Below are 25,683 nucleotides of genomic sequence, written 5' to 3'. Positions count from 1 at the left end.
AGTTCATTCCTCCATGGGCGTGCATCCAGCATGAATCATTTGTCATTTTTGTATTAATTTAGAAACTTCTCCAGGGATGTTGGCAAATCCATATGGAAAATATTGTTTTTTATCGTTCTTTTTTCTTCTTGAATCCATGACTAAGATGCTAAGCGGAGATAAGAGGGGATGGAGAATACCCTCATCGTCAGATACCGAAAGCTCCTTATGCAAGCCGAATTTAATGTTTTGTTGAAGCACATCGCTACTGATCCAGGTTTCATAATTCATTTGTCCATCACGTCAAGGTCTCCTGTATAGATATGTTAATTGCAGAAGCCATTGACAGATTGACCGACACAATCCATATGCGAGATTTCTAGTATTTGTTTCTTTACCAACATTCTTTAGATGTATGTCTCCTGGTCTGTGCTCTGCAGAGTGTACTGGTATACGAACAAATACCTTCGCAAGAGAAAAACGTCCAGAGTCCAGACGCCTATACTACTAAATTTGCAGGTAATAGTAGAAGGGATGATAAATATCACCATCACTCCATGTCTTTCTCAACGTACTAATTCATAAGTTGAACCTAAGAAGCATTCGGTATCTCTTTCGTCTTTCCTTCATGGTTCCTTTTGAAAATTTGATGGATAATGAAGGGTAAAAGCGTCTTTTGACGGACACACGGTATATTTAAGTTCGGTCACAAGCCTCAGGTTGTGTGAATTGTCAAAACACCTTCAAACCCACTGCTCGACATTTTAAAATCTTGTTAGGAGCGAGCGTAGAAAAAATGGCGGGGATGGGAGATGGGTATGTGGGCACCGCCCAAGATGCAGTGAGGATAAGGAGGTTGGAGAAACAAAGAGAAGTGGAGAGGAGGAAGATCCAAGAACTCAAGAACAAGTCTGCTTCTGCAGGTGGCCAGACCGGTCTCCTCCAATTTGGCTCCGGTACTTCCGAGGTATGTAACCCTCTCTTCCTTTCCCTTCTACAAGAAGAAAAAAAAAAGACAAAATAGAAAAGAAAAGATAAAAAATCCCACTTTTCAGGATTCTAGGGTTCGTTTCTTTGGCAAATCTGACAAATTTGATTTTGGGTTTATTTTTATTTTAAACTTTTCGTTTGATTTTGGTATACCGGCATAAATGAATGTTTTATTTTGGGTATCATCATGTGGATTTTTTTGAAATATGGCGTTTTTGTATGGTTTGTTTCAGATACTTGAGACTGCATTTAAAAAGGAGACTGTTGGGCTTGTTACAAGAGAGCAATATGTTGAGAAGGTAAATGGGCTTTATGTTGTAACTTTGTTATAACAAGATTGCTTAATTTTTTGTTTTGGTTTTTCCTTGTTACTACTATTTAAAGAGGCATATGGTATGCCTAACTGGCTATGTTGGTATGTTTGTTTAAATTTTCACAGAGGGTTAATATTCGTAACAAGTTTGAGGAAGAAGAGAAGGAGAAACTTCAGAAGTTGCAGCAAGAGTGAGTGGAATCTTAGTCATTCTCTATCATGGTTCTTTGAAGTTGCTCTGATAAAAAAGGTTGTTTGAAGTTGGATTTTTGGTTAAGAGTTTTACTTTTTGATTTCATACTTGTAGAGAGGAAGAGCTTCAATTGCAGAAACGTCAGAAGAGGAAGATAAGAGGGAATCCACGCCTATCTTTTGCTGATGATATTGAGAATGGAAGTGATGAGGAAAATGGGGAGAATAGTGAGCATGATTTCTATCTTATTTTTTAATTACCTGACGTTATTAAATAAGTTCATCATGATACGCATATCATTTTCTACATGCTAGCTAATTTTAATCTTTTCTTCATGCAAATCTGGGTCGTGTCTCTCTTATATTTCTCTTTTATGTGGTCTTTTCCATTTTTAATCTAATGTGTGGGGTGGCATCTTTCATAGTGATGTACTGAAAGACCTCAAATACTGATAAGAAGCTCCAAAACATTTTGGCATAAACCAAAAGACCTCAGATACTGATAAGAAACCACTCCAAAATCCTCTACAGGGCATATGGACGAAGAAGATTGTTCTTTTTGATTCCTTATCGACTAAGGAAGGAATGTAATCATTTCATAAGGAATTTGAAGGACTTAATATGGATGATGATGGAGATGTACTTAATTTAGGTGATTGCACTTTATGGAACATGGATCCTTTTAGAACTGGAGGTTCCTTTCAAAATCAAAAGTGTTTTATTTCATTGATAATTGTTTGGTTGGGCTAATCTTGTGATTCTAGTGGAGTTGAAGCTCTTAATCTTTTCCATGGGCCTCAGAAATGCTAAGGATCTTAAGATTAGAGAAGGTGGTTGTTGATGCCATAAATAAGAAAACAGTACAGAGAGGTCTGATGAAGGTTGTCTCATTTTTCTTGGCCTAAAGCTTCCAATTTCACTGATTCACATTTTTGTATCTGGTATACTTTTCAAGTTTCGCGAATGCTCATATACTGTACAAATCACTGTAAGGGGAGTTTCTTCCATTTACCTTCTCTCTCTCACTCAAAAAAAAAAAAAAGATTTTGAGATCCCCCGCTTTCAACTAATGTTATGCATCTTTATTCTTCTGAATATAAAAGATTTTTATTAAAAATAAAGAAAAAATGAGATCCCCCCTTCCTCTTCATCCTCCTCCTAATCCCCCTCTTAAGGAGGCTTACGCCTCTTGTGTTCTGAACTACGCGTCACGCCTCTAGGTAGTGGAATACCTTGCGTCACGCCTCCGCGTTTTAAAACATTGCTTTGAACAAGGCTTAACCAACACAGCAAAGAGTGAAATTGAACTTCGATGGGAGTTCAAGAGGTAACCCGGGCCCTTCAGGTATAGGAGGAGTATTCAGAGATGAAAATGACAGAATTGTGGCTTTGTTTTCAGGACCAATAGGAGTGGGGGACTCATTGAGAGCGGAGGTGATGGCCTTGCTTCAAGGTGTAAGATATGCCAAACAATTGGGGTTACACCAAATTGAGATAGAGGGAGACTCTAAATTGTTGATTGAGTGGCTGCAACCTAGTAAGTTGGGAGCTTGGATTTATAGACAGCCCATAAGGGAAATCCTCAACATAACAAGGGGGATCAGTGCATGCTTCAAATGGACAAGGAGATCAGCTAATGGTTTAGCTGACACGTTGGCTAAACAAGGGACTGTGAGGGAGAGAATGTTCTGGGCAGTTTTGTAAGAAAGATTGCTGGGGGCTCAACACCTACTTAGGGGTTGACAACTGTACTTAAATCTGGAAAGTTATTCTTAAGTTATATTAATGAAGTTACTGTTTCCAATAAAAAAAAAACAAGGCTTAACAGCTCAGTCAGTGGGCCTATTTCCCAATCATTGAGGTTCCTTTGACATGTAGGACCCCAAATAACCTCCCCCATTCATAAAGCAGTCTTCAACCACAACATCCTTATCTTGTGCAACATCAAAAAGAGAAGAAAACCTTTCTTGTAGGACCAGGTGCCCACACCACTGGTCATGCCGGAATTTGAGGTTATTACCTTTACCAACCTTACACTTGATGCCCTTCAAGAAATTAGGGAGAATAGAATTGATAAAAAAAAAAGAAATTAGGGAGAATAGAGGCTATATTGCTTCACAGAGTGCACTCCTTTGGGGATAGACCAGGGCTTGAGTCCTAATCAAGGTTTGTGAGCCCGTATTTATCTTCAATGATCCTTCTCCATAGGCTCTCTCTCTCTCTCTCTCTGCTAAATCTCCAACACCATTTACCAAGAAGAGCCTTATTAACCACTTTAATATTTTTGATGCCTAGGCCACCAGTTTTTCTTGGTTGGAACACAAGATTTCCAGTTCACCAGGTAAAATTTAAAACTGTTGGTCAATCCAGCCCAAAAATATGTTTTGCTGTTCCCTGTTCTTTTGACTTTGAAAGAACATCAGCAAGCATTAAGTGGCTCTAAGCAGTGTTGCATGGACACAAATATGATAATCAGATTCTGAAGTGTGTCTGGGAGTCTGATTGGGCAAGTATGAATTTTAACCAAAACAGAATGGAAAAACAGGATTCATCTAGTTGACCCAATATATTTGGATTTGGATATGGTTAGATGATGGTGATATTTTGTTGAATTTTAATTTTATAATCCTATGGAAAGGTTTTTAAAAGCTTACTTTGTTACTTAATAGCATTTATTGGAAAAATGGCATTCAATGTGTACATTAACTTTTCATTTCAGAAAAAAGAAGTTCATTTCTATGGAACAAACAATGAGAGAAAGAGAAATATAATGTAGAAGTGCCCCTCAAGAATATCCTTGGAGGACTTCCAATGGGATGACAAATGTGCTTGCAAAACAAAAAGTTGAGAGGCCTCTTCTATTTTGGGCAAAATTGTAATATGATGTAATATGAGATGGGGAAATGATTTAATGACTGTGTTTGTCTTCCTCTTTGTAATTATCTTCTTGCTGAATTAATGAAGTTGTTAATGATAAGAAAAATGATTTATTGACTACTAAATTTTATGAATTATTAATGAAATCCTTTTACTGATAAAAAAAGGAATCCATGGAGTGTCAGTATCAAAGTGGACACTTCATTCATTTAGCAGAGTCCATGCATCAGTCTCCAAGAAGTTCACCTCCTGCAACATGTTATCCAACCTAAATGGCCCAGGGCAGCATGATAAATTACCAATGTTGAGAACAATTGGGGTGTGTTTGGAAAGGTTGTAGCAGTATTTCTTACAAAGATCTAGGATAGAGGTTTTCCTATTAGCAGATATAGAAAACAGTTGAGTTTCCTATGAAGTGTTAGGATAGGGGTTTTCCTATTAGCAGATATAGAAAAGTTGAGTTTCCTATAAGTGTTAGGATAGAGGTTTTCCAATTGATACACCACCTTTTGTTCAAATGCTTATTGTCTGTTAGAGTACACAAAACAGGGGTATTTTGGTCATTTGGGTTTATCTATTTGAGAGTGAAAGGTCTGTTTTATTTAAGTTTAAGTTATGTGTCCCATCACTTATGAGGGACAATATGGTCTTTCTTGTAACTATGCTATTGGAGATAAATACAAGTGGGTCGACTAGAGAGATGACTGATTTTTCCTCTACTGGCCAAACCCTTCTTCTTCTTCTCCTTCTTCTCTACTGTAAGCTAGGACTAAATAAGGTTTTCACATGGTATCAGAGCGCATGTAACAAGTTCAGATCTGCTCGTCTTGCTCCTTTATTCTGGTTTACCCAGTTTTTTTTATCGCCCTCCTCTCTAGGGTTTTGCGGATTTCTCAAGAATCACTGGGAGATTAAGGGAAAGGTTGAAAAGGAGTGGTCATTTTTCTCTGTAGGAGGCCTTCATGCCTCCGGTTTGTGGTGATTGGTAGGAAGCTCTCTATTTGATGGTATGAAGAGAGCAGGTTCAGGTGAACAGTGTTCAACTGAGTACAAGTTGGTTCTGTAGAGTGCAGTGTAAGTGTTTGATTTAATGGCTGAGTGATTTCAGCCCTTGTATTTGGTGTGTGAGTGGTTTTGCAGTGTGCAGTACAGGTGTTTGATTTAATGACTGAGTGATTTCAGCTTTTGTATTTGATGTGTAATGTGTATTTGAAGAAGTTGGTGGTGCTGAAAGTGAGATGAGTTTTGTGGAAGTGCGTGAGGTTGTGTTGAATATTTGAAGGTGAATACTCTACATATAGTAGTGATTTCTTTGTGAGGTAAGGTGAATTAGTTAAGATGACATCGATTGGAGATGGGAATGACAATAAAATAGGCGTTATGATTTCTTCAAATTACCTAAATGTTCAAATGACATCTATTAAGTTGAATGGTGAGAATTATGTGCCGTGGGAAAAATCTGTGGAGGTGTTTTTAAAAGCTAAGAAAAAAGTAAAACATGTGAGAGAGGAGAAATCCTCCTCTGATTCTCTAGGGTTTAGTGACTGGGAAGAGGAAGATGCACAAATAATGGCATGGCTGTGGAATAGCATGATACCAAAAATTAGCGTGAACTTTATGTTCGTATATATAGCTAAAGAAATCTGGGATCATGCTAAGAAACTGTATTCCGGACAAAACAATACAACTAGGGTGTATCAGTTGTACCAAGAGTACTTTAATTTGAAGCAAGGCAGTCAAAGCTTGGAGGAATACTATGCAAGTCTGAGGAATATCCGAAATGAGCTCAATGTGTATCGTTCTCTGACACAGGATGTTCAGATTCAGCAACAATAGCGTGAACGACTTGATGTGACAAGGTTTCTGGTGGGTTTGAAGGTTGAATATGAGTATGTCCGAGCACAAATACTAGGGGGGTCTGCTCTTCCCTCACTTGAAGAAGTTTTTGCCCGTCTTAGGAGGACATCTATTGAGTCTATAGAGCATTCTTCTTTCTCAGACAAATCTGGTTTTGTGGTGACTAGAGGGAATGGAGGTTGGGACTTCCAGGTAACCGTGGTGGTCCCATGTTTAACCGTGCTGGTGGCCGGAGTGGAGGTCGGGACTCAGGGGGAGGTCGTGGTAAAGGAAGAAGTAATGCCCCTAGGAAGTGTGCATACTGTGGATTAGAGGGGCACACGGTTAATTTCTGCTATGATTTACATGGTCCACCCAACACTTGGGCTAACCATGCTGTGACTAAGGGTAGTGGTACAGCTACTGAAAGTCAGCAAACTGACCCGATCCCCTCCACATCTACTGGTGTTTCTGGGAAGGAGATGGTGAGTGTACCCCGTTCAGTATATGAACAGTTCCTTCAGACATCTCAGCAGAACACAACTACCCTTGCCCATTCAGGTATGGCTTGCTTGGCTTCCAAGCCTTCACACTGAATCATTGACTCTGGAGCCTCGGACCATATGTCTGGGACTCCTAATGTATTTTCTTCTCTTTCTTGGTCTTCCACATCTCAAACAGTTACTTTTGCTAATGGTTCTACATCTCCCATCTATAGTGTTGGTGATGTTGATCTCTCCTCTTTGTCTTTATCATCTGTTTTATATGTCCCCAAGTTCCCCCCTTTAACCTTATGTCTTAGTAGATTAACCAAGTCACTTAATTGTTCCATAACCTTTTATCCCTCTTCTTGTGTGTTTCGGGATCTCAAGACGGGGATGAAGATTGGTGGAGGGCATGGGGCAGGTGGATTGTATTACCTTGATGGTGGTGGCCCTCTAGTAGCTTTTCAGTCGTCTCTTACTCCTCTTCATTGGCACTGCAGACTTGGTCATCCTTCTCTCAAGGCTCTGAAGTTGCTGGTTCCTTCCTTGAGTCATCTTTCATATTTGGATTGTGAGTCATGTCTGCTTGGGAAACATCATAGAGTCTCTTTTAGTCTAAGAGTTGATAGTCGTGTCTTGAGTCATTTTTCTTTAGTTCATTATGATGTCTGGGGTCCGATCAAAGTAATGTCATACAATGACTATAAGTATTTTGTAATTTTTGTCGATGACTTTTCAAGGATGACATGGATTTATCTTATGAAAGATCGCAATGAATTGTTCTCTATTTTTCAAAAATTTTATGCTGAAATACGCACCCAATTTGGTGTTCATATTAAAATTCTTTGCTCCGATAATGCCAAAGAGTACACCTCAATACCATTTCAGCAATACTTAGAGCACCATGGGATAATTCATCAAACTTCTTGTCCCTACACTCCACAACAGAACGGTGTAGCTGAACGGAAAAATTGACATCTCCTTGAAACTGCTCGGTCTTTGATGCTTAATATGAATGTCCCAATGCATTTTTGGAGTAATGCTGTCCTCACATCCTGTTTTCTCATCAATCGGATGCCTATGTCCATCCTTGGAAGTCAATCCCCCTTCTCGGTGTTGTTTCCCACCTTGTCTCCGTTTCCTCTCACCCCAAGAGTCTTTGGATGTGTTTGTTTTGTTCAAAACTTGGGGCCTGGTTTAGACAAATTAGATGCACGAGCTACTAAGAGTATCTTCCTTGGCTACTCAAGGACTCAGAAAGGGTATAAGTGCTATAATCCTAACTTCCATAAGTCATTTGTGTGCTCCGATGTCACCTTTGAATCGGTTCCTTTTTTCTCGAATACTGTGGTTTCTTCTCCTTCCCCCGTAGTTCCTCTTCCCGTCCCTGTTGCAGATCCCCTTCCCGTGGTTCCCATTCCAGTTGCAGATTCACCTCCCGTGCCAGTTACTACTAAGAGGCCACCAATTAGACAAGTGTATACTCACAGAAGGGCACCGGCCCCTCCTCCAATTCAGCCCTCCTCGATAGATCCTGTCATTGCTTCTTCTCCCTTAGACCTTGATCTTTCTATTGCCCTACGGAAAGGTAAATACATTTGTACTTCTCATCCTATTTCACACTATGTTTCAACTGCTCGCCTTGCTGCTTCTCATCGCAACTTTATATCATTGCTATCATCTGTTTCCATTCCCAAGACTATTTAGGAAGCCCTTACCTCCCCAGGGTGGCGGCAAGCCATGGAAGAGGAACTCTCTGCTCTACAACACAATCACACGTGGGAACTCACTGCTCTTCTTCTTGGTAAGCATGTTGTTGGGTGTAAGTGGGTCTACACAGTGAAGTATCTTCTAGATGGCATTGTGGAGCGATTGAAGTCCAGGGTAGTGGCCAAGGGCTATTCTCAGCTATATGGTGTGGACTATATAGTGACATTTTCTGCTGTGGCTAAAATTGGTTTAGTTCCGGTGTTGATTTAATTAGCTACTATGTATGATTGGCCTCTTGTGCAACTTGACATAAAAAAATGCTTTCCTACATGGTGATCTCATTGAGGAAGTGTATATGGAGCAACCGCTAGGGTTTGTTGCTTAGGGGGAGGATGGTAAGTTTTGTAGACTCAAAAAGGCAATTTATGGACTGAAACAATCTCCACGCACATGGTTTGGCAGGTTTAGTGAAGTAGTGAAAGACTTTGGGATGAAACAGTGTCAGGTAGACCATTCTATGTTCATCCATGACTCAAAAGATGGGAAAATCTTGCTAGTGGTGTATGTGGATGATATTGTCATAATTGGGAGTGACAGTAATGGGATTGACAGGTTGAAGAAATTCCTACAGGACCACTTCAGTACGAAAGATCTGGGTAAGCTGAAGTACTTCATGGGAATAGAATTTGCAAGGTCAAGGCATGGAATTAACTTATGTCAAAGAAAATATGTTTTTGACCTACTTGAAGAAACAAGACTTTTAGGTGCTAAACCAACAGAGACTCCTATGGAACTTAATGTCAAGTTGAGTGTTGATGCAGGTGAAGAGTTTGATGATCCTAGTCGATACAGGAGGTTGGTGGGAAAGTTGAATTATCTGACTATTACCCGACCAGATATATCATTTGCTGTGAGTATGGTGAGTCAGTTTATGCAACATCCTCGGATTCCTCATTGGGAAGCAGTTCTAAAGATTGTTAGGTACCTGAAGGGTGCTCCAGGTCGTGGTTTGCTATACCAAAGTGGAGGGACTCTTGAAATAGTAGGGTATACAGATGCTGATTGAGCTGGTTCTATATTAGACAGGAGATCAACTACAGGGTATTGTACCTTCGTTGGTGGCAATCTTGTAATTTGGAAGAGCAAGAAACAAACAATGGTAGCAAGGAGTAGTGCAGAAGTTGTGTACAGAGCTATGACATACCACATGTGAACTAGTATGGTTGAAGAACTTGCTACAAGAGATGGGGTTTTCGGTTGACAAACCCATGAGACTATACTGTGATAACCAAGCTACTGTTCACATCTCTTCCAACCCAGTCTTCCATGAGAGAACCAAGCATATTGAGGTCCATTGTCACTTTGTGAGAGAGAAAGTGATAAGTGGAGTGATAACCACATCTCATGTGAGCTCAGGAAATCAGTGGGCAGATCTCTTTACAAAGGGATTGTCTTGGGGCAGAGTAAATTATATTTGTGACAAGCTGAGATTATATGACATATATTCTCCAGCTTGAGGGACAATGTGGTCTTTCTTGTAACTATGTCATTGGAGATAAATACAAGTGGGTCGACTAGAGAGAGGACTGATTTTTCCTCTACTGGCCGAACCCTTCTCTTCTTCTTCTTCTTCTTCTCTACTGTAACCTAGGACTAAATAAGGTTTTCACATTGTCATTATTAACTAGGACAGTTAAGATGTTATGGTGCTGTGCAAGAGCTGCAATTGTTTGGTTAGTATGGGAGAAAAATGCAGGAGTATTTCAGGAAATGGAAGATGAGGTAGAAGATACAATAAATATGTTTAATTCAATGGTGGCTCAATCGGTATTATCAAGTGATGACTTTCTGATTATTTAGTTGATAATATCTCCTCAACTGTTAGACAACTTCAACTACAAAGTTGGTTTCCACCAGATCAAAGTGGGTTTGAGTTCAATTTTGAGGGTGAAATTTTAAGGAATTATAGCAATAATTTTATCTATGTTTTCTTAAGGTTGGTTAGAATTGGTATTGCTATAGTAGTCGATCTAGACTACAACCAGTCTTGAATTAAAAAGAAAAAAGGATGAAAAATTGAAGAGAAGAAGAGAAGAGAGGAAGAAAAGAAGTACACGAAGAGAGTTTCAGAAAAGGGAGAGAGTAGGTCATAATTTCTGCCGACCCTCTCTTAGTATTTATAACTATTGACTAACTGTAAAAGGGCTGAATTGCCCTTATTGCTTACATGGCAAATAGAATAAGAAATAACTAATAATAAAGCTGAAATAACTAATTGAAATAACTACCAACTAACACTGTCATATCTAACAGAAATATTGCTGCCATACGAACACTGTGGGGACCACATCAGTGGGGTCCACATCAGTGTTCTTTACACTCCCCCTCAAATTGGGAATATATATTTGTCATTCCCAACTTGCATAGATCTGCCTCTAACTTCTTCCTTGGAACAGCCTTGGTGAGAAAATCTGTAAGTTGCATGCTAGAGGTGATATACGGAAGACACACTTCTTGAGATGAAGCCCTTTCTCTGACAAAATGTCAGTTTACTTCAATATGCTTAGTTCGGTCATGCTGTACCGGATTATGAGCTATATTAATAACAGCCTGATTATCACAATACAACATTAAGGGCTTTTCATAAGCAATACCCAATTCCTCAAATAGTGATTTCAACCATAGGATTTCAGCCACACCATTAGCCATGGACCTGTATTTAGCTTCTGCACTAGAACGAGAAACAACACTTTTCTTCTTACTCCTCTAGGAGACCAGGTTACCTCCTACAAAAGCACAATATTCAGAGGTAGACCTTTTATCATCAGTACTCCCAGCCCAATCAACATCTGTATAAACCTCTATCTTCATGTGATTATTATTCTTGAATAGTATACCTCTACCTGAGCACCTCTTCAAATATGCTAATATCCTCTCAACTGCAAGTAAGTGAGTAGTCCTAGGAGAGTGCATATACTGACCAACAACGCTGACCGCATAACTGATGTCCGGTCGTGTGAGACAAAGATAGAGGAGTTTTCCAACTAATCGTTGGAACATAGCTTTATCTTCAAGTGGCTCTCCACCCTTTGCACTAATCTTGTGATTCTGTTCAATAGGTGTATCTGCAGGCTTAACACCTAACTTTCCAGTTTCTTCCAACAAATCTAGAACATACTTTCTTTGGGAAACACAAATCCCATGTTTAGATCTAGATACCTCAATACCCAAGAAGTATCGTAGCTCTCCCAGATCTTTCACCTCAAATTCTTGATGAAGGAGTTGTTTGAGAGGCTCAATCTCACCATTATCATTCACTGTCACTACAATATCATCCACGTATACAGCAAGCAAGGTCAAGGAAGAATCCACTCTCTTAATGAACAATGTATGGTTTGATTGGGCCTGTACATAGCCAAACCTTTCAAGGGCTTGTCTGAATCTATCAAACCAAGCTCTAGGGGATTGTTTTAGTCCATAAAACGCTTTATTCAACCGGCAAACCCTCTTTCCTGTGTCTGCATCATAAAATCCAGGAGGCAACTGCATGTAGACTTCTTCCTGCTAGTCTCCACTGAGGAAGGCATTTTTGACATCCATTTGGAACAAGGGCCAAGAGTAACTGGCTGCAAGGGACAATAAAACTCTAATAGTGGTCTTCTTTACTACTGGAGCAAAAGTCTCTAAGTAGTCCATACCATAAGTCCGAGTAAATGCCTTTGCAACTAACCGAGCCTTATACCTTTCAATGGAACCATCAACATTATGTTTCACAGTAAATACCCATCTACATCCAACCGGTTTCTTCCCTTTAGGCTGGTCAACTAGCTCCCAAGTATTATTCCTCAGAAAAGCATCCATTTCAACCTTCATTGCATCTTTCCATTTCAACCTCTTGCACTGTTATGGGGATAGGAATATCAGCAATAGATGTGAGGAAGGACCTGTAAGATGGGGACAAGTGATCATAGGACAAGAATTGGGAAATGCAGTGGGCTGTGGATGTGGTGCAATGCCGTTTTCCTTTACAGATTGCAATGGGGAGGTCAAGGTCATCCAAAGGAGGTAAGGGCTCAACAGTGGAAGGTATCTCAGTGGAACCCGAATCCGATAAAGGAACTGTAGTACCTGGATCTGGATCCGCAGAAGGAACTGGGGCTGGCCTGGATTGCTGATGACCGAAATCAACCTGCCTCCATCGCCCGTGATAGACTCTCAAATCCCAGCACCTCTGACACCCCTCCCCATTACATCCTTCATCACTCAATGGAACAGGTAAAGGAACTTCTAATGAGTTAACCCCACACTCACTACTCTCCCCCTGAGGAGAAACCCTAGGATAATAGGGTACATCCTCGAAGAAAGTAACATCCATAGAGACAAATCTTTTCCCAGAAGTGGGTTTATAGCAGCAATATCCCTTTTGAGTTTGTGCATAACCGAGAAAAATACATTTGGAGGCCTTAGGATCAAATTTGGAACGATGAGGTCCAAGAATCTGAACAAAGCAAGTACAACCAAAGGTTTTAAGGGGAACAGTAAACAAGTCTTTATCAGGGTATAGGAGGGTAAATGGAGGCTTCATGTCAAGAACCCGTGAAGGAACTCGATTAATGAGATACACTACTGTAAGAATAGAATCTCCCCAGAAACGAATAGGCACATTGTAGTTAAACATGATGCTTTCGGCCACCTCCAATATGTGCCTATTCTTCCTCTCAGCAACCCCATTTTGCTGTGGTGTATGAGGACAAGTACTTTGGTGGATAATCCCATGGTCAAGCAAATAGGAGGCTAATTGGTTGGCAAAGTATTCTTTCGCATTATCGGATCTGAAGATTTTGATTTTGACCCCAAATTGGGTTTAAATCATCTGATGAAAGATCCGGGTCAAAGTAGGAACTTCATCTCGAGAACACATAAGGTAAACCCAAGAAAACCGGGTATAGTCATCAACAAACAACAAGAAATATCTGTACCCCCATAGCAGTGATGTGATAAGGACCCCAAACATTGGTATGCACAATATCAAAATGATTATTACTTCTTTTATTACTCAATGAATAAGATGTTCTAGAATGCTTTGCAAGCTCACAACTCTCACATCTCAAATTGGACATCTGAACAGACTCAAATAAATCAGGAAACAAACTCTTCAAAGACTAAAAAGATAAATGACCCAACTGATTATGCCAAAGCATAACCTAACTAATAGACTGAGAAACAAAAGACTTCCTATTTTCACTATCTTCCCAATGTGAACTCTCTCCAAGCAGATAGATCCCATTCGTGTCACGGCCAGTCCCAATCACCTTCCTTGTCTCCAAGTCCTGAAAAACACATTGGTCAGGGAAAAAGGTTACTGAACAATTATGATGTTTTGTAATGCTATTGACTAAAGGCAAATTAGTATTAAGCTTAGGAACATGCAAAACTGAAGATAAGGATATGGCATTAGACAACTTGATGTCTCCCTTGCTAGAAATGGGAACAAGGGAACCATCAACAATGGACACCTTATCTCTGCCTGAAGATAAGTGATAGGTAGTGAATAGTGATGGCAAGCCAGTCATATGGTTAGATGCACCTGAGTCTATTACCCAACAATGTTCAGTGTTACCTGGAGCTGAAGCATGATAAGCTGAGGCCCGAGTACCTAAATGAGCAAAAGCTGATGTGGGAGCTGATGGTGGCTAAGATGATTGAGCTGAATTGCCAACTTCCTTTTCCAACTGAGTCAGGGCAGCCAGGACAGCAGCTAGGGTGTCTAGGGGTGTGTCTTTTGTGCCTGATGAAGAGGCACAATCAGTATTAACAGCCATATTAGCATTACCCCTTTTGTTCCTGAGTTTTGCTGGGACTAAAGGAGGGTGCAACTTAAAACAGGTGTCTTTAGTATGCTTGGGTTTCTTGCAATGTTCACATACTAGATCTCGCTTGTCTTCCTTTTTTATATCCCTCTCCGTATCATCCCCGGACTTAGGTTTGACTGCTGCCAAGGCTGGTGGGAAGGGATGATGCTGCATCATAACCTTTCTCCTAGTCTCTTCACTATGCACTAAGGAGTAGGCTTCTGATAGGGTCACATTGTCTCTTGTCAGTAGTTGCTGTCTCATAATATCATACTCAGGATTTAGACCAGCTAGGAACTCAAAAACCCTATTAGTCTCAACTTGTTTTCTATGAGTCTGTGCATCCTTCTGACTTTCCCACTCAAGTGTTTCTAGGTGGTCAATTTTATGCCACAAAGATTTCAGTGTAGAGAAGTAAACGGAGACTGGTTTCTCTCATTGCTTAAGGTTGTTAACCTTACATTTCAGTTCATAAGCCTTAGCAACATTAAGGGGTTGGGGAGTAGGTCTCTTTCATGACATTCTAGATTTCCTTAGCTGTTTTTGCCCACAAATAGTTCCGGATGATATGTGGCTGCATAGAGTTGCACAGCCACGTCATAACCAAATAGTTCACCTTAGTTGGTTCTTTCACATCTTCCAACAAGTAGCTCAGTTTTCCCCTACCCCCAATGGTCATCATGGCCGATTGAGCCCATTCTAGGTAGTTTGATCCATCAAACTTAATTGTTGTAATCTGAAAGGTATTCTCAAACATGTTACCAAAATTGCTAGTCCCAAAAACACCTTCCCCTTGACTCTTGAACTCCATTCTTGATCAAGAATTAATAAAAAAAAAACTTTTTTAATTACTGTAATAGGAGAAACAGCACCCAAACAGCTTATAACAACCGGCCTAGTTCTTCCAAAGAACACAAAAAACAGAATTCTGAATGAAACTAGTTCAAATTCTGATCTGAAACAAACAACAGTTCTGAATTTTAGGGTTTTCTCTCAAAACCCTAAAGAAAACACAAAAATTCTGAAGCCGCACCTCTCAGACTAAACCAAGATTATCTTTTCTGAACAGAATCACAAGAAAAAGCTTACTTTATGAAAAAATCTCTAGCCGCCACCTGCTGGTTGATGCAAAACCCTAATCTTGAGGATCCGAAGCTTCTTCTGATTCTTCCTGACTACTGGAACTCTCCTAAACTTTACAATCTCTTTAGTAGCAGCTGCACACTACCAGTAACCTCCAAGAATCAGCCGATCCTCTTTCCTTGTTGAAAAACTTCCAAACCTAGGTGGTTCTCATGTAGTCGGCCTAATCAGACTAGCAGAGCTCCTAGGTCAGCTCTGATACCAAGTAGTCGATCTAGACTACAATAAGTCTTGAATTAAAAAGAAAAAAGGATGAAAAATTGAAGAGAGGAAGTGAAGAGAGGAAGAAAAGAAGTACACGAAGAGAGTTTCAGAAAAGAGAGAGAGTAGGTCATAATTTCTGCCGACCCTCTCTTAGTATTTATAACTATTGGCCAACTGTAAAAGGGCTGAATTGCCCTTATTGCTTACATGGCAAATAGAATAAGAAATAACTAATAATAAAGCTGAAATAACTACCAACTAACATTGTCATATCTAACAGAAATATTGCTGCCATACGAACACTGTGGGGACCACATCAGTGTTCTTTACAGCTATAATAGCAGAATGTTTGTTCTGCTTCAAGGTTTAGACTTCTGCACCTTCTAGGATGTCAAGAACTGTGAATAGAAGGTGGTTGTTAGATTGTTATGCGTTAGATAAATTGAGAGGAAGAAGTCCCTTGTCAATTGTGATACCTAATTAGAAAAGCAAAGTTCTGGCTTCATCAGTGAATATCTCATTCTCCTGGACTAAAATAGCAGCCAAATGAGCTGGCTGATAATCTGGCCAAATCAGGAGTAATGTGGGAAGTCTGTGTAGGGAAGACATATGCCTTAAGGGGTGGGTGAAGGGATGTGATGTTTTTCTCTATTTCGGGGATGTTTTCTGGGAAGACAGAGGTTTGATTTGAGAAGGGGCTTTATTTCTTTTGTATTTGATTTGCTGCTGCTCATTGTATGATTTCCACTGAAGGGATGTGATGTTTTTCTCTATTTTGGGGATGTTTTCTGGGAAGACAGAGGTTTGATTTGAGAAGGGACTTTTATTTCTTTTGTATTTGATTTGCTACTGTTCATTGTATGAGATATCCACTGATTATCAGCAAAAGGATTGATATTGATTTGATGAAGTAAAAATGTACATATGTTTTATTTTCTATGGTTTTATTTCTATATAATATTTCTTATGCATTTCTCATTTTTAGTTGATTTTATTTGAAGATTAGTGTTGGGCCGGAAACTACTTGCACTTTTGTCCTGTTTCATGTAATGGATGCTCTGATTGCTTCATCTAGTTTTAACATTTTGGTAGCGTCTTTTATATGTTTAGTTGGTTTGCATCTAAAGGTCATAATGGTTTCTATTTATCAAAAGAAAAAAAGTCACAATGGTTTCTAAAATGTCACAACATATCAACAATTCAATACATGTTCTTTCAACAAGTTTAAGAGCATAGAGTCAGAGTTGTTACTTCTGCTCTTGTTTCCCTTCCTTGTTTCATTTATTCTTTTTTTTTTTTGCAGAAACTCAAGAGTCTAAGAAGTTTAGGTGTGGGCAACTCGGGAAAGATCCAACTGTGGAGACAAGCTTTTTGCCAGACAGGTATTGAACTTTTTTGTGTGCAGTTGGTATGGACCAAAAATTTGGTTTTTCTATCTCTTGGACCTGGGATTAATCTGAAAACCTAGGTGTGCTGAGGATAATCAGTGAGAGAGAAGCAGAGGAACAAGCAGAGCGAGAAAGGTTGCGGAAGCAATGGCTTCGTGAGCAGGAACAGATTCGAAGTAATTGTGCACTCTAATCCTGTTTAAATCTAATTAAAAATGAAAAATGCATTTTTCTCTAAAATTTTTATTTTATTTTAGATGAACCCCTTGAAATTACTTACAGCTACTGGGATGGAGCAGGCCATAGGCGAGTAATCCAGGTTAATGAGAACTTTCTTTTCTTATCTGTGATTGATTTGCTGATTTGCCTTTTATCATCTGGTTTTCTTTATGGTAACTATTTCTGATCTTCAGGTACGCAAAGGTGATACTATTGGAGAGTTTCTCCGGGCTGTTCAGCAGCAACTTGCACCAGAGTTTCGAGAGGTCCGAACAACCTCGGTGGAGAATTTGCTTTATGTTAAGGAAGATTTGATCATCCCTCATGTGAGTCCATTTTAAAATCAATTTTTGTGGGCATTTATGCTTTGAACAAGTGCTTAACTAATTTGAATCCACCTGTTTTCTTGTTGTCTTGGATGTTCAGCAACACAGTTTTTATGAACTTATCATCAACAAAGCAAGGGGCAAAAGTGGACCGGTAATGCTCAACTTGATTGGTAATTTTTATATGAAGTAGTCTTTCTCTTGTTTTTGCTTTACAGTCTTCTTTAGAAGCTTCCTGTATGATTTTGCACCTAAAAAGATTCAGTTTTTCTAATGCCTGTTTGGTAGATTTAGCAAATACAATGATACAATTCTATCTTTGCCAAGAAAGTTAAATGCGTGGAGGATATTTGGTTGGGAGAGGGGCCACTGTATATTCTATATCCTTGACTGCTCCATCTTCTATTATGAAAGCAAACTCATTCCTGATTTGGTTTTCTTTTCTCCCATGGGTTGTGGGATCTTAGGGATTGTGAGATTGATGTGATGATTTATCAAAGATGATTTCCTCCACTATTCTGGGATGAATTTAGCTATAGATTGGGAACCCTTTGGGTTCTTTTGATGATCCTATTGTATGAAATCTTGAATAATTTTTCTGGGAAATGACCTAAAAATTAGTGTTCTAATAAAGAAAAAACTGTTTTCCTCTCACTTGTGTGCTGTAAGGTGAATGGTGATAATGCCACCACCTCATCCTCTCTTTTTCCTTAACGAGCCATGTGGATTACTTTCTCCCTTTCATTGGGTCCACATGTAGATATTTGATCTCTTTGGTGCTAACATTTCTCTCCACAAGAAATAAAAAAACCTGTCAACCTATGATTAGAGGGAACTCCTTACAAATGAAGTGGTATATTGGCATGTATGAGCTGAAAGAAACCCAAGAATATCCAATGATAAGATGAAAATGTCAACAATTTCATAGGCTTAGCAACCATAAGACAGGACTCAGGGTTTTCCATGGATGCTATTATTAGGATGTGGCTATCAATGTTAATGTATACCTCTCATAGAAGCCTGATTGTTGCTTTTGGTGACCTGGGTCTTCTGGGGTGGAAGGGTTAGAGGTGATGCACGGAATATTTTGTTTGTCTACTAGAGTCCATAGGTAAGGGGATTTTCCTAGAGAAGAAACCCTCTCTACTACAAGTTTGAGGCTTGGTTCCTCTTTAGTGGCCAAAAAGGTGCAGGTAGAGTGGCAAGAAATTTCTAGGAATTTAGTGGCGGGATTTCTCATTTGATTACCATGGACTTTATGATACTGATTGTGGGTGGAGCTTTGGCTGCTCATGTGAGAAGCTTGTTTAGGTTATTTTTTAATGATTATGACAGTTTAAGTTACCACTACATTATGAACCAATATGGATCAGATCCTTATTCCAAACTTTTCAGACGCACTAACATGTGGATCCTATACAATCAACTTATACCAGATATTACAGTCGGAACCTGGATTATCTAATGCAATAATAGAATAATGTGCAGTATGTTTTGAACAAGGATGATGTAAGAATAGCAAAATAGTTGTTGCATGCCTACAAAGATGTTGAAGCAGTAGATTTATGCTGCTTATTTCTGAGGATGATCACAATAACTGCCATATCATCATGATACTTTCTCTCTCAGCAGGAATACTCATCATCTCTAATGCTTCACATTTTCATCCGCCCTCAAAACAAGTTACTCAACCAGATGCTTTTCAGGATCACGAAAAGGGGTTATCTTAGATAAACGGATGAACAAGTTGCACAGCTTCATCATGCTGAAAATGTGAAACGGGCCATCATTCCCCAAAATAACAAACTGATCATTCTATGTCACTCTGTGACTCTTGGTTAATGGAGGAGTATATACATGAGGAGGAGCACATAAATTTTGAACTCAAAGGATACTGAACAGTTAAGAGACTAGGTAAGTTTATTGATAGACACAAGGGAATTTGGGTACATAAAAGATAAAATGTAATGTAATGTCAGAATTAAGAGACACATTACCAGTATTAGTGATGGACGAAGTAGTACTATTATCTAGGGTAACACTCAAAGAAACGGAAGGAGAAGATATAGACATATGTGGATCTGAAGATTCAATCATATGATCTGAAGCTTTGAAATCCAAGGTGTAGATTACTAGGTTTAGAACTGGAGACAAGCCAAGCTGTACCTGATTTAGCAAAGATGGCTATAGTGTTGGAAGAAGACAAGTGACAAAGCCTCTCATACTCACGTGTGATAGAGACTAGCTCCTTGTCCTTACCCACACCTGAAGTAGATGACTCAACACTAGATGCAGTATTACCAAGATCCTTCCATGGGACAAGACAAGCTGTACCTGATTTAGCAAAAGTGGCTATAGTGTTTGAAGAAGACAACTGACAAAGCCTCTCATACTCACGTGTGATAGAGACTAGCTCCTTGTCCTTTCCAACACTTGAAGTAGACAGCTCAACACTAGATGCACTATTACCAAGATCCTTTTCCATGGTAGTGTGGTTAGCCCAATTAGATGGTGGGCCATATAAATCATATCAGAAGTTAAATGTTTGACCCTCACGATTAGTGATTTAAAAGGTGCACGTTAGGTGTGCCTAGGCACATTTTAGGGTATGTGCCTTGCCGAGGTCCCAAGTGCAATACTTTCAAAAGGCACATGCTTGGTGCACCTTGCGTTTTAGCCCAGGTTTGTGCCTTTTGAAAATTTGTGCATTTTTTCTGTTTTTTTATGGTTGGCAGTTGGGTTGGGGGCTCTACCCTTGGACCCCTAACCAAGCCCCTCGAGGCAAAGCCCAAACAAGTTCATTTCAGGGTCTTAAATTCTTAATCCCTATAAAAAGTCTTAATAACTTGTGTCCTTTAAAAATATCTTTTATTAGGATGAATGGATGAGCAACAATAGCAAATATGGGGTTTTTGGAGCTTCGGTGAGCAAGCGAAGCGAGTGAACAAGGAGTAGCTCCTTGTCCTTACCAACACTGGAATCAACATATTCCCCAATGAACACTACCAGCACTATGTGGCTTTAAAGAGATAGTTTCCGTGTCACATTTCCAATGTCACTTCCATGGGTAGTGGCATGAAGTTTTATTGGAATCAACATATTCCTCAATGAACACTAGCAACACTATGTGGAGTACAATATTGTAGATATGTGGAGTAACAGTGTTATTGCTGCCAAACTTACATGATTACCACTTTGAGCTAGCTCAGTATTCATTTCAAACATGAAGTTAAATATTAGTTTTTGTTTGTGTAATAGATCATTTGGTTGATATATTACAACCATTTACATTTTCTATGCGTTTAAAATTTGCTTTAACTCATTCTATCATGAAGCTCTGAATCTTAAGGTTTACATGACAACTTCAGAATGTATTCTTTTGTCTATAACCTTAGTTTCTTAGCTTTGTCTAATGATTTGTAACAAGATAATAATTTAAAAAAGGTGTGCCTATGCTTCTTTTATCATATATTTTGCATATTTTACAATGTTTCCACCATGTCTATAATTTTTACAATATTTTTGACATTTCTGACATGTTTCTTATATTTGGACGACTGACATTTCCATTCACACCGACATTTTAAACCGTGGTCTTGTCTAGAGTACAACTGTTTGGCATCCCCCAAATCTCCTTAGCTGTGTTCAGAAACATAAGGCTAACACTAATTTGATTTTCCATACTATTCCAAAGAGATATCATGATCTGTGCATTCTTCTGTACCATTCATTTTACCCATGAGACCCACTCTTTGGCTTGTCTTCCTTAATGTATCAGTTTGCCTCTTTCAATCAATGAAACTTGAACTGATTTAGCCCATGGTACATAATTTGTACCATTGAGCTTGACAGTTGTCAATTGGAAATTTATGAAGTCTGATTACAACATAACAACAGATTTGGAACCACTAGTTGATGTAGCCATAGGTTTGAAAATACTCTGCTTGCCTTCTCAGTAGTCAACTATTCATAAAAATGTTCTTTCACCAAGTAACCACTGGACCCAATTTTCAGCATAGAAAATATCAAAAAGCAAACATTTAGTAATTCAAACCACCAGCTGACTCACTGCTCACACAACTAAGCTTCTTCCACTCTACAATACACCATTTACTTGCCACAACTTGCCATACAACTGCTGCAACCAACCAAATATCAAAAAACTTCCCCTCTTTGAATCTCTGAGTAGAGGGTTTCAGGAAATCACCAAAACTCACCACTTTCTGCAACTTGAGGTATGTGAAAGCTAAACTACTGTAGCCGAAGTAGCAGAAAGGAGAAGAAGAAGAAGAGATGCTGGAATGTCGAACTGACCTAGCCAGTCGACCATGTTATTATTTATATTTGAATGTAGTACAAGATACAAGTAATTACTGGAATGCCCCTGATTAGTGATGGGACACCCAGTAACTTAAAACATTAAACAGGCTTAGGCCCATTAACACAGGCCCAGTTACAGGATAGCTTGAACTTAAGTATGGGCTAATAAGAACTCTTATCAGCCGAACACTCATATAAAGAGACATCATTCAACATTCTAACATTCCCCCTCAAGCTAAGCATGGATATCAATCTTGTTTAGCTTGCCAAGTATGTCCCTGAACTTTGTTGTTGCCAGCCCTTTAGTCAATACATCTGCAATTTGCATCTCTGATGGAGTATAAGGCACACAGAGTTCTCCTGAAACAATTCTCTCTCTGACAAAGTGTCGATCAATTTCATTATGTTTTGTCCTGTCATGCTGCACGGGATTGTTGGCAATGTTGATAGCAGCTTTATTATCACAATACAACCTGAGAGGACCCTCGGCCTTAATACCAAGCTCATTAAGAAGAGTTCTGAGCCATAAGAGTTCAGCCACCCCGTGTGCCATAGCTCGGTATTCTGCTTCTGCACTTGATCTAGCCACAACATTCTGCTTCTTACTGCGCCATGTGATCAGGTTCCCTCCCACAAATGTACAATATCCTGAAGTTGATTTTCTGTCTCCCATAGAACCAACCCAATTTGCATCAGTATAAGCTTCAATTTCAATTCTATTGTTTTTCCTGAAGAGAATTCCCTTTCTTGGGCAAGTCTTCAAGTACCTGAGAATCCTTTCAACTGCTTTCATATGAGGGATCTTTGGAGAGTGCATAAATTGACTGACAACATGCACAGCATAAGCAATATCTGGCCGAGTGAGGGATAAGTATATCAGCTTCCCTACCAATTTTTGGTATCTCTCTCTATCACAGTAGTCCTCCCCTACTGATTCCTGCAGGCCATGATTCTGTTCTATTGGAGTATCTGCTGGCCTGCACCCCATCATGCCTGTTTTCTCTAGGAGGTCAAGAACATACTTCCGTTGACATATGTAGATTCCCTCTCTTGACCTGGCAACTTCAATCCCAAGAAAATATCGCAAATGACCCAAGTCTTTGATCTCAAATTCAGAAGGTAGAAACTCCTTCAGTCTTTTTATCTCTTCCAAGTCATTCCCGGTAATTACCATATCATCCACATAAACAATGAGGGCAATAAGTTTGCTATCCTGTCTCCTTATGAACAAGGTATGGTCTGCACCACTCTGAGTGTACCCCACTTTCTTCATGGCCCCACAGAGCCTCTCAAACCATGCACGGGGAGATTGCTTCAACCCATATAATGCTTTCCTCAGTTTGCACACCTTTTTACCAAAGTCATAGCCTGGTGGAGGTTCCATAAATACCTCTTCATGAAGGTCACCATTTAAGAAGGCATTCTTCACATCCAGCTGATAAAGTTCCCATGAAAAATTTGCTGCTAGTGACAATAGAACCCGAATTGTGTTGAGCTTTGCTACTGGGGCAAAGGTTTCTTTGTATTCAATCCCCTCTTTCTGAGTAAACCTCTTTGCCACAAGTCTGGCCTTGTACCTTTCAATGGACCCGTCCTCCCTGTGCTTTACAGTAAGCACCCACTTGCACCCAACAGTGGTCTTCCCCTCTGGCAGATCCACTAATTCCCAAGTTCTTGCTTTCATTAGGGCTTTCATCTCTTCATTCATAGCTTCTTTCCACCTTGGATCAGACACAACCTCTGAGTAACTAGAAGGAACATGTACAGACGAAAGAGCAGACACAAAGGAGTGATAGGCAAGAGATAAATGTGAGTAAGAAACAAAATCAGCAATGGGTTGCCGGGTGGTGCAAGAGCGGATAGGCTTACGGAGAGCAATAGGAAGATCCAAATTAGAAGTATGAGAGTTGGAATTACCTTGGATTGTAGAGACAGATTGATCCGTGTCCAACTGGTTGCTATCATGAGGTTGAGGGCCCCTTTTTCTTCTGTTGTATGTAAGTATCTCTTTTTGTTGCCTACTGGAGCCTTCAGGAACATCTGCAGCATCAGGAGAGGTAACCGACACAGTGGGAGCCTCACTGGGTTGACTTGGAATGCCACAACAAGGAGTAGGAGGAGAGGATGGAAGACCCGAGGCAGATAGGGGAACAAAAAAGGAGGGAGAATGAGAATCCTCTTCCATCCCACTAGTCTCCCCCTGAAGAGGATTCTGAGAAGACTAAAAATAGGGTTGGGACTCAAAGAAGACCACATCTCTGGTGACATACTTTCTCTTGGAGACAGGGTCATAATACTTGTAACCCTTTTGTGTAGGAGAGTACCCCAAGAATATTCACTTTGTAGCCTTAGGATCCAGCTTAGTCTTCTTTGGATCCTTCACATGTATGAAACATATACAAGCAAAGACCCGAGGAGGAAGGGGGAAGTTTGGAAGAGTGGGGCACAAAACAGAGAAAGGGGTTTTCATACCCAACACCTTAGATGCCAGTTTATCAGATATGATGCAGAAAGTACAACTTGAGATCAGTATTGCTTGGGGATTTTGTGCTGGAATAGTAAGGCTTGAGCTGTCTCCAATAGATGTCTATTCTTGTGCTCAGCAACCCCATTTTGCTGAGGAGTATTAGCACAGGATGACTGATGTAGTATGCCAGCATCTTCCATGAATAAGTTCAAGGATTTTTCAAAGTATTCAGCAGCATTGTCTGACCTGAATTGCTTAATCTTCTTATTAAACTGCGTTTCAATCATCTTGCAAAATGCCATGGTTATCCGTGGTACTTCATCCCGTCCTTTTAACAGGTAGATCCATGTGCAACGAGAGTAGTGGTCAATAAAACTGATAAAGTACCGAAAGCCATCGAAGGAAACAATGGATGAAGGGCCTCAGACATACTTCACAGGTTAGACTTTGACTTGGAATGCCCTTAAACAATTCGGGAAACAACATTTCTAATGAAGAGAGACACATGACCCAGCCTAGCATGCCAAAGATGCATCTTAGCTATTGACTCCACACTCTTCGGACTACTGGCAGCAGATGCTTGTAAGGCTGAACCGATGTCTGCATCAAGATAGTAGAGGCCTCCATACTCATGACCGCACCCAATCGTTCTCCTTGTCAATCTGTCCTAGAAGACAATGAGTAGGGAAAAATGTTATACTACAGTTCAAATTTTTGGTAAGTTTTGAAACAAACACAAGATTTGAGGTAAGACTGGGAACATGTAAAACTGATTTAAGAGAGAGGTCCTTGCTTAGGTTAACCACTCCCTTTCCAGAGATAGTGGAGAAAGACCCGTCAGCAACTCTCATCTTATCCTGACCAGACAACAAATGATATGAAGAGAATAGGGAAGACATATGCGTCATGTGGTTAGTAGCACCGGAATCAATAACCCAAGAAGTAGAGTCAATAGAGCCAGTGGCACTGAAGGCAGAGGCTGTACCTGATCTGGCAAGAGATGTAGAAGCAAAAGAATTATTCCTTAGACAGGCTAATGCCCTGCTAAGGACCTCTACCTCACTAGCAGTGAAGCCCAAAGTACCAGTTCCAGAGGAATCAACAACCTGTCCCATAGGAGAAGAAGACACTGTTGGTGTATTTTGTGAGTTGTCATCATTGTTACTGGTGACAAGATTCCCACTTGCCGCAGGCCTGTTATCTCTAGAAGAAACTTCTCTGGGTATTGAAGACATCTTGACTGCAGCCACTGTGTAGGTGACACTGATTAAGACTAGCCAAAGTAGTTCTGAAGGTTCTGAACCAGTTCTGGAGCAGATTCTGATTAGCCGAAATGATCACAGCAGGTTCTGACAGCACTCGACACAGTTTCAGACTTGCCG

At 39.9% G+C, this 25,683-nt stretch overlaps 1 protein-coding gene across 2 annotated transcripts in view; it reads left to right on the top strand.

The window, feature by feature from the left end:
- Positions 1-685: 685 nt before the first annotated feature.
- XCT (XAP5 family protein) overlaps positions 686-25,683 on the top strand; it is a 33,021-nt gene continuing 8,023 nt past the window's right edge. For both annotated transcript variants that reach the window (XM_010273538.3, XM_010273537.3), the window contains exons 1-9: positions 686-946; positions 1,203-1,268; positions 1,409-1,473; positions 1,590-1,702; positions 16,885-16,963; positions 17,069-17,145; positions 17,227-17,288; positions 17,383-17,514; positions 17,615-17,668. In XM_010273538.3, the coding sequence (XP_010271840.1) occupies positions 776-946; positions 1,203-1,268; positions 1,409-1,473; positions 1,590-1,702; positions 16,885-16,963; positions 17,069-17,145; positions 17,227-17,288; positions 17,383-17,514; positions 17,615-17,668 (819 nt within the window). In that variant the 5' untranslated portion in view covers positions 686-775. The remainder of the gene's footprint in view (positions 947-1,202; positions 1,269-1,408; positions 1,474-1,589; positions 1,703-16,884; positions 16,964-17,068; positions 17,146-17,226; positions 17,289-17,382; positions 17,515-17,614; positions 17,669-25,683) is intronic.

The sequence above is a fragment of the Nelumbo nucifera genome, chromosome 7 (assembly GCF_055504915.1).
Source record: "Nelumbo nucifera cultivar China Antique chromosome 7, China Antique-T2T, whole genome shotgun sequence".
Taxonomy (NCBI): domain Eukaryota; kingdom Viridiplantae; phylum Streptophyta; class Magnoliopsida; order Proteales; family Nelumbonaceae; genus Nelumbo; species Nelumbo nucifera.
This window is presented reverse-complemented; position numbering and strand designations above follow the sequence as displayed.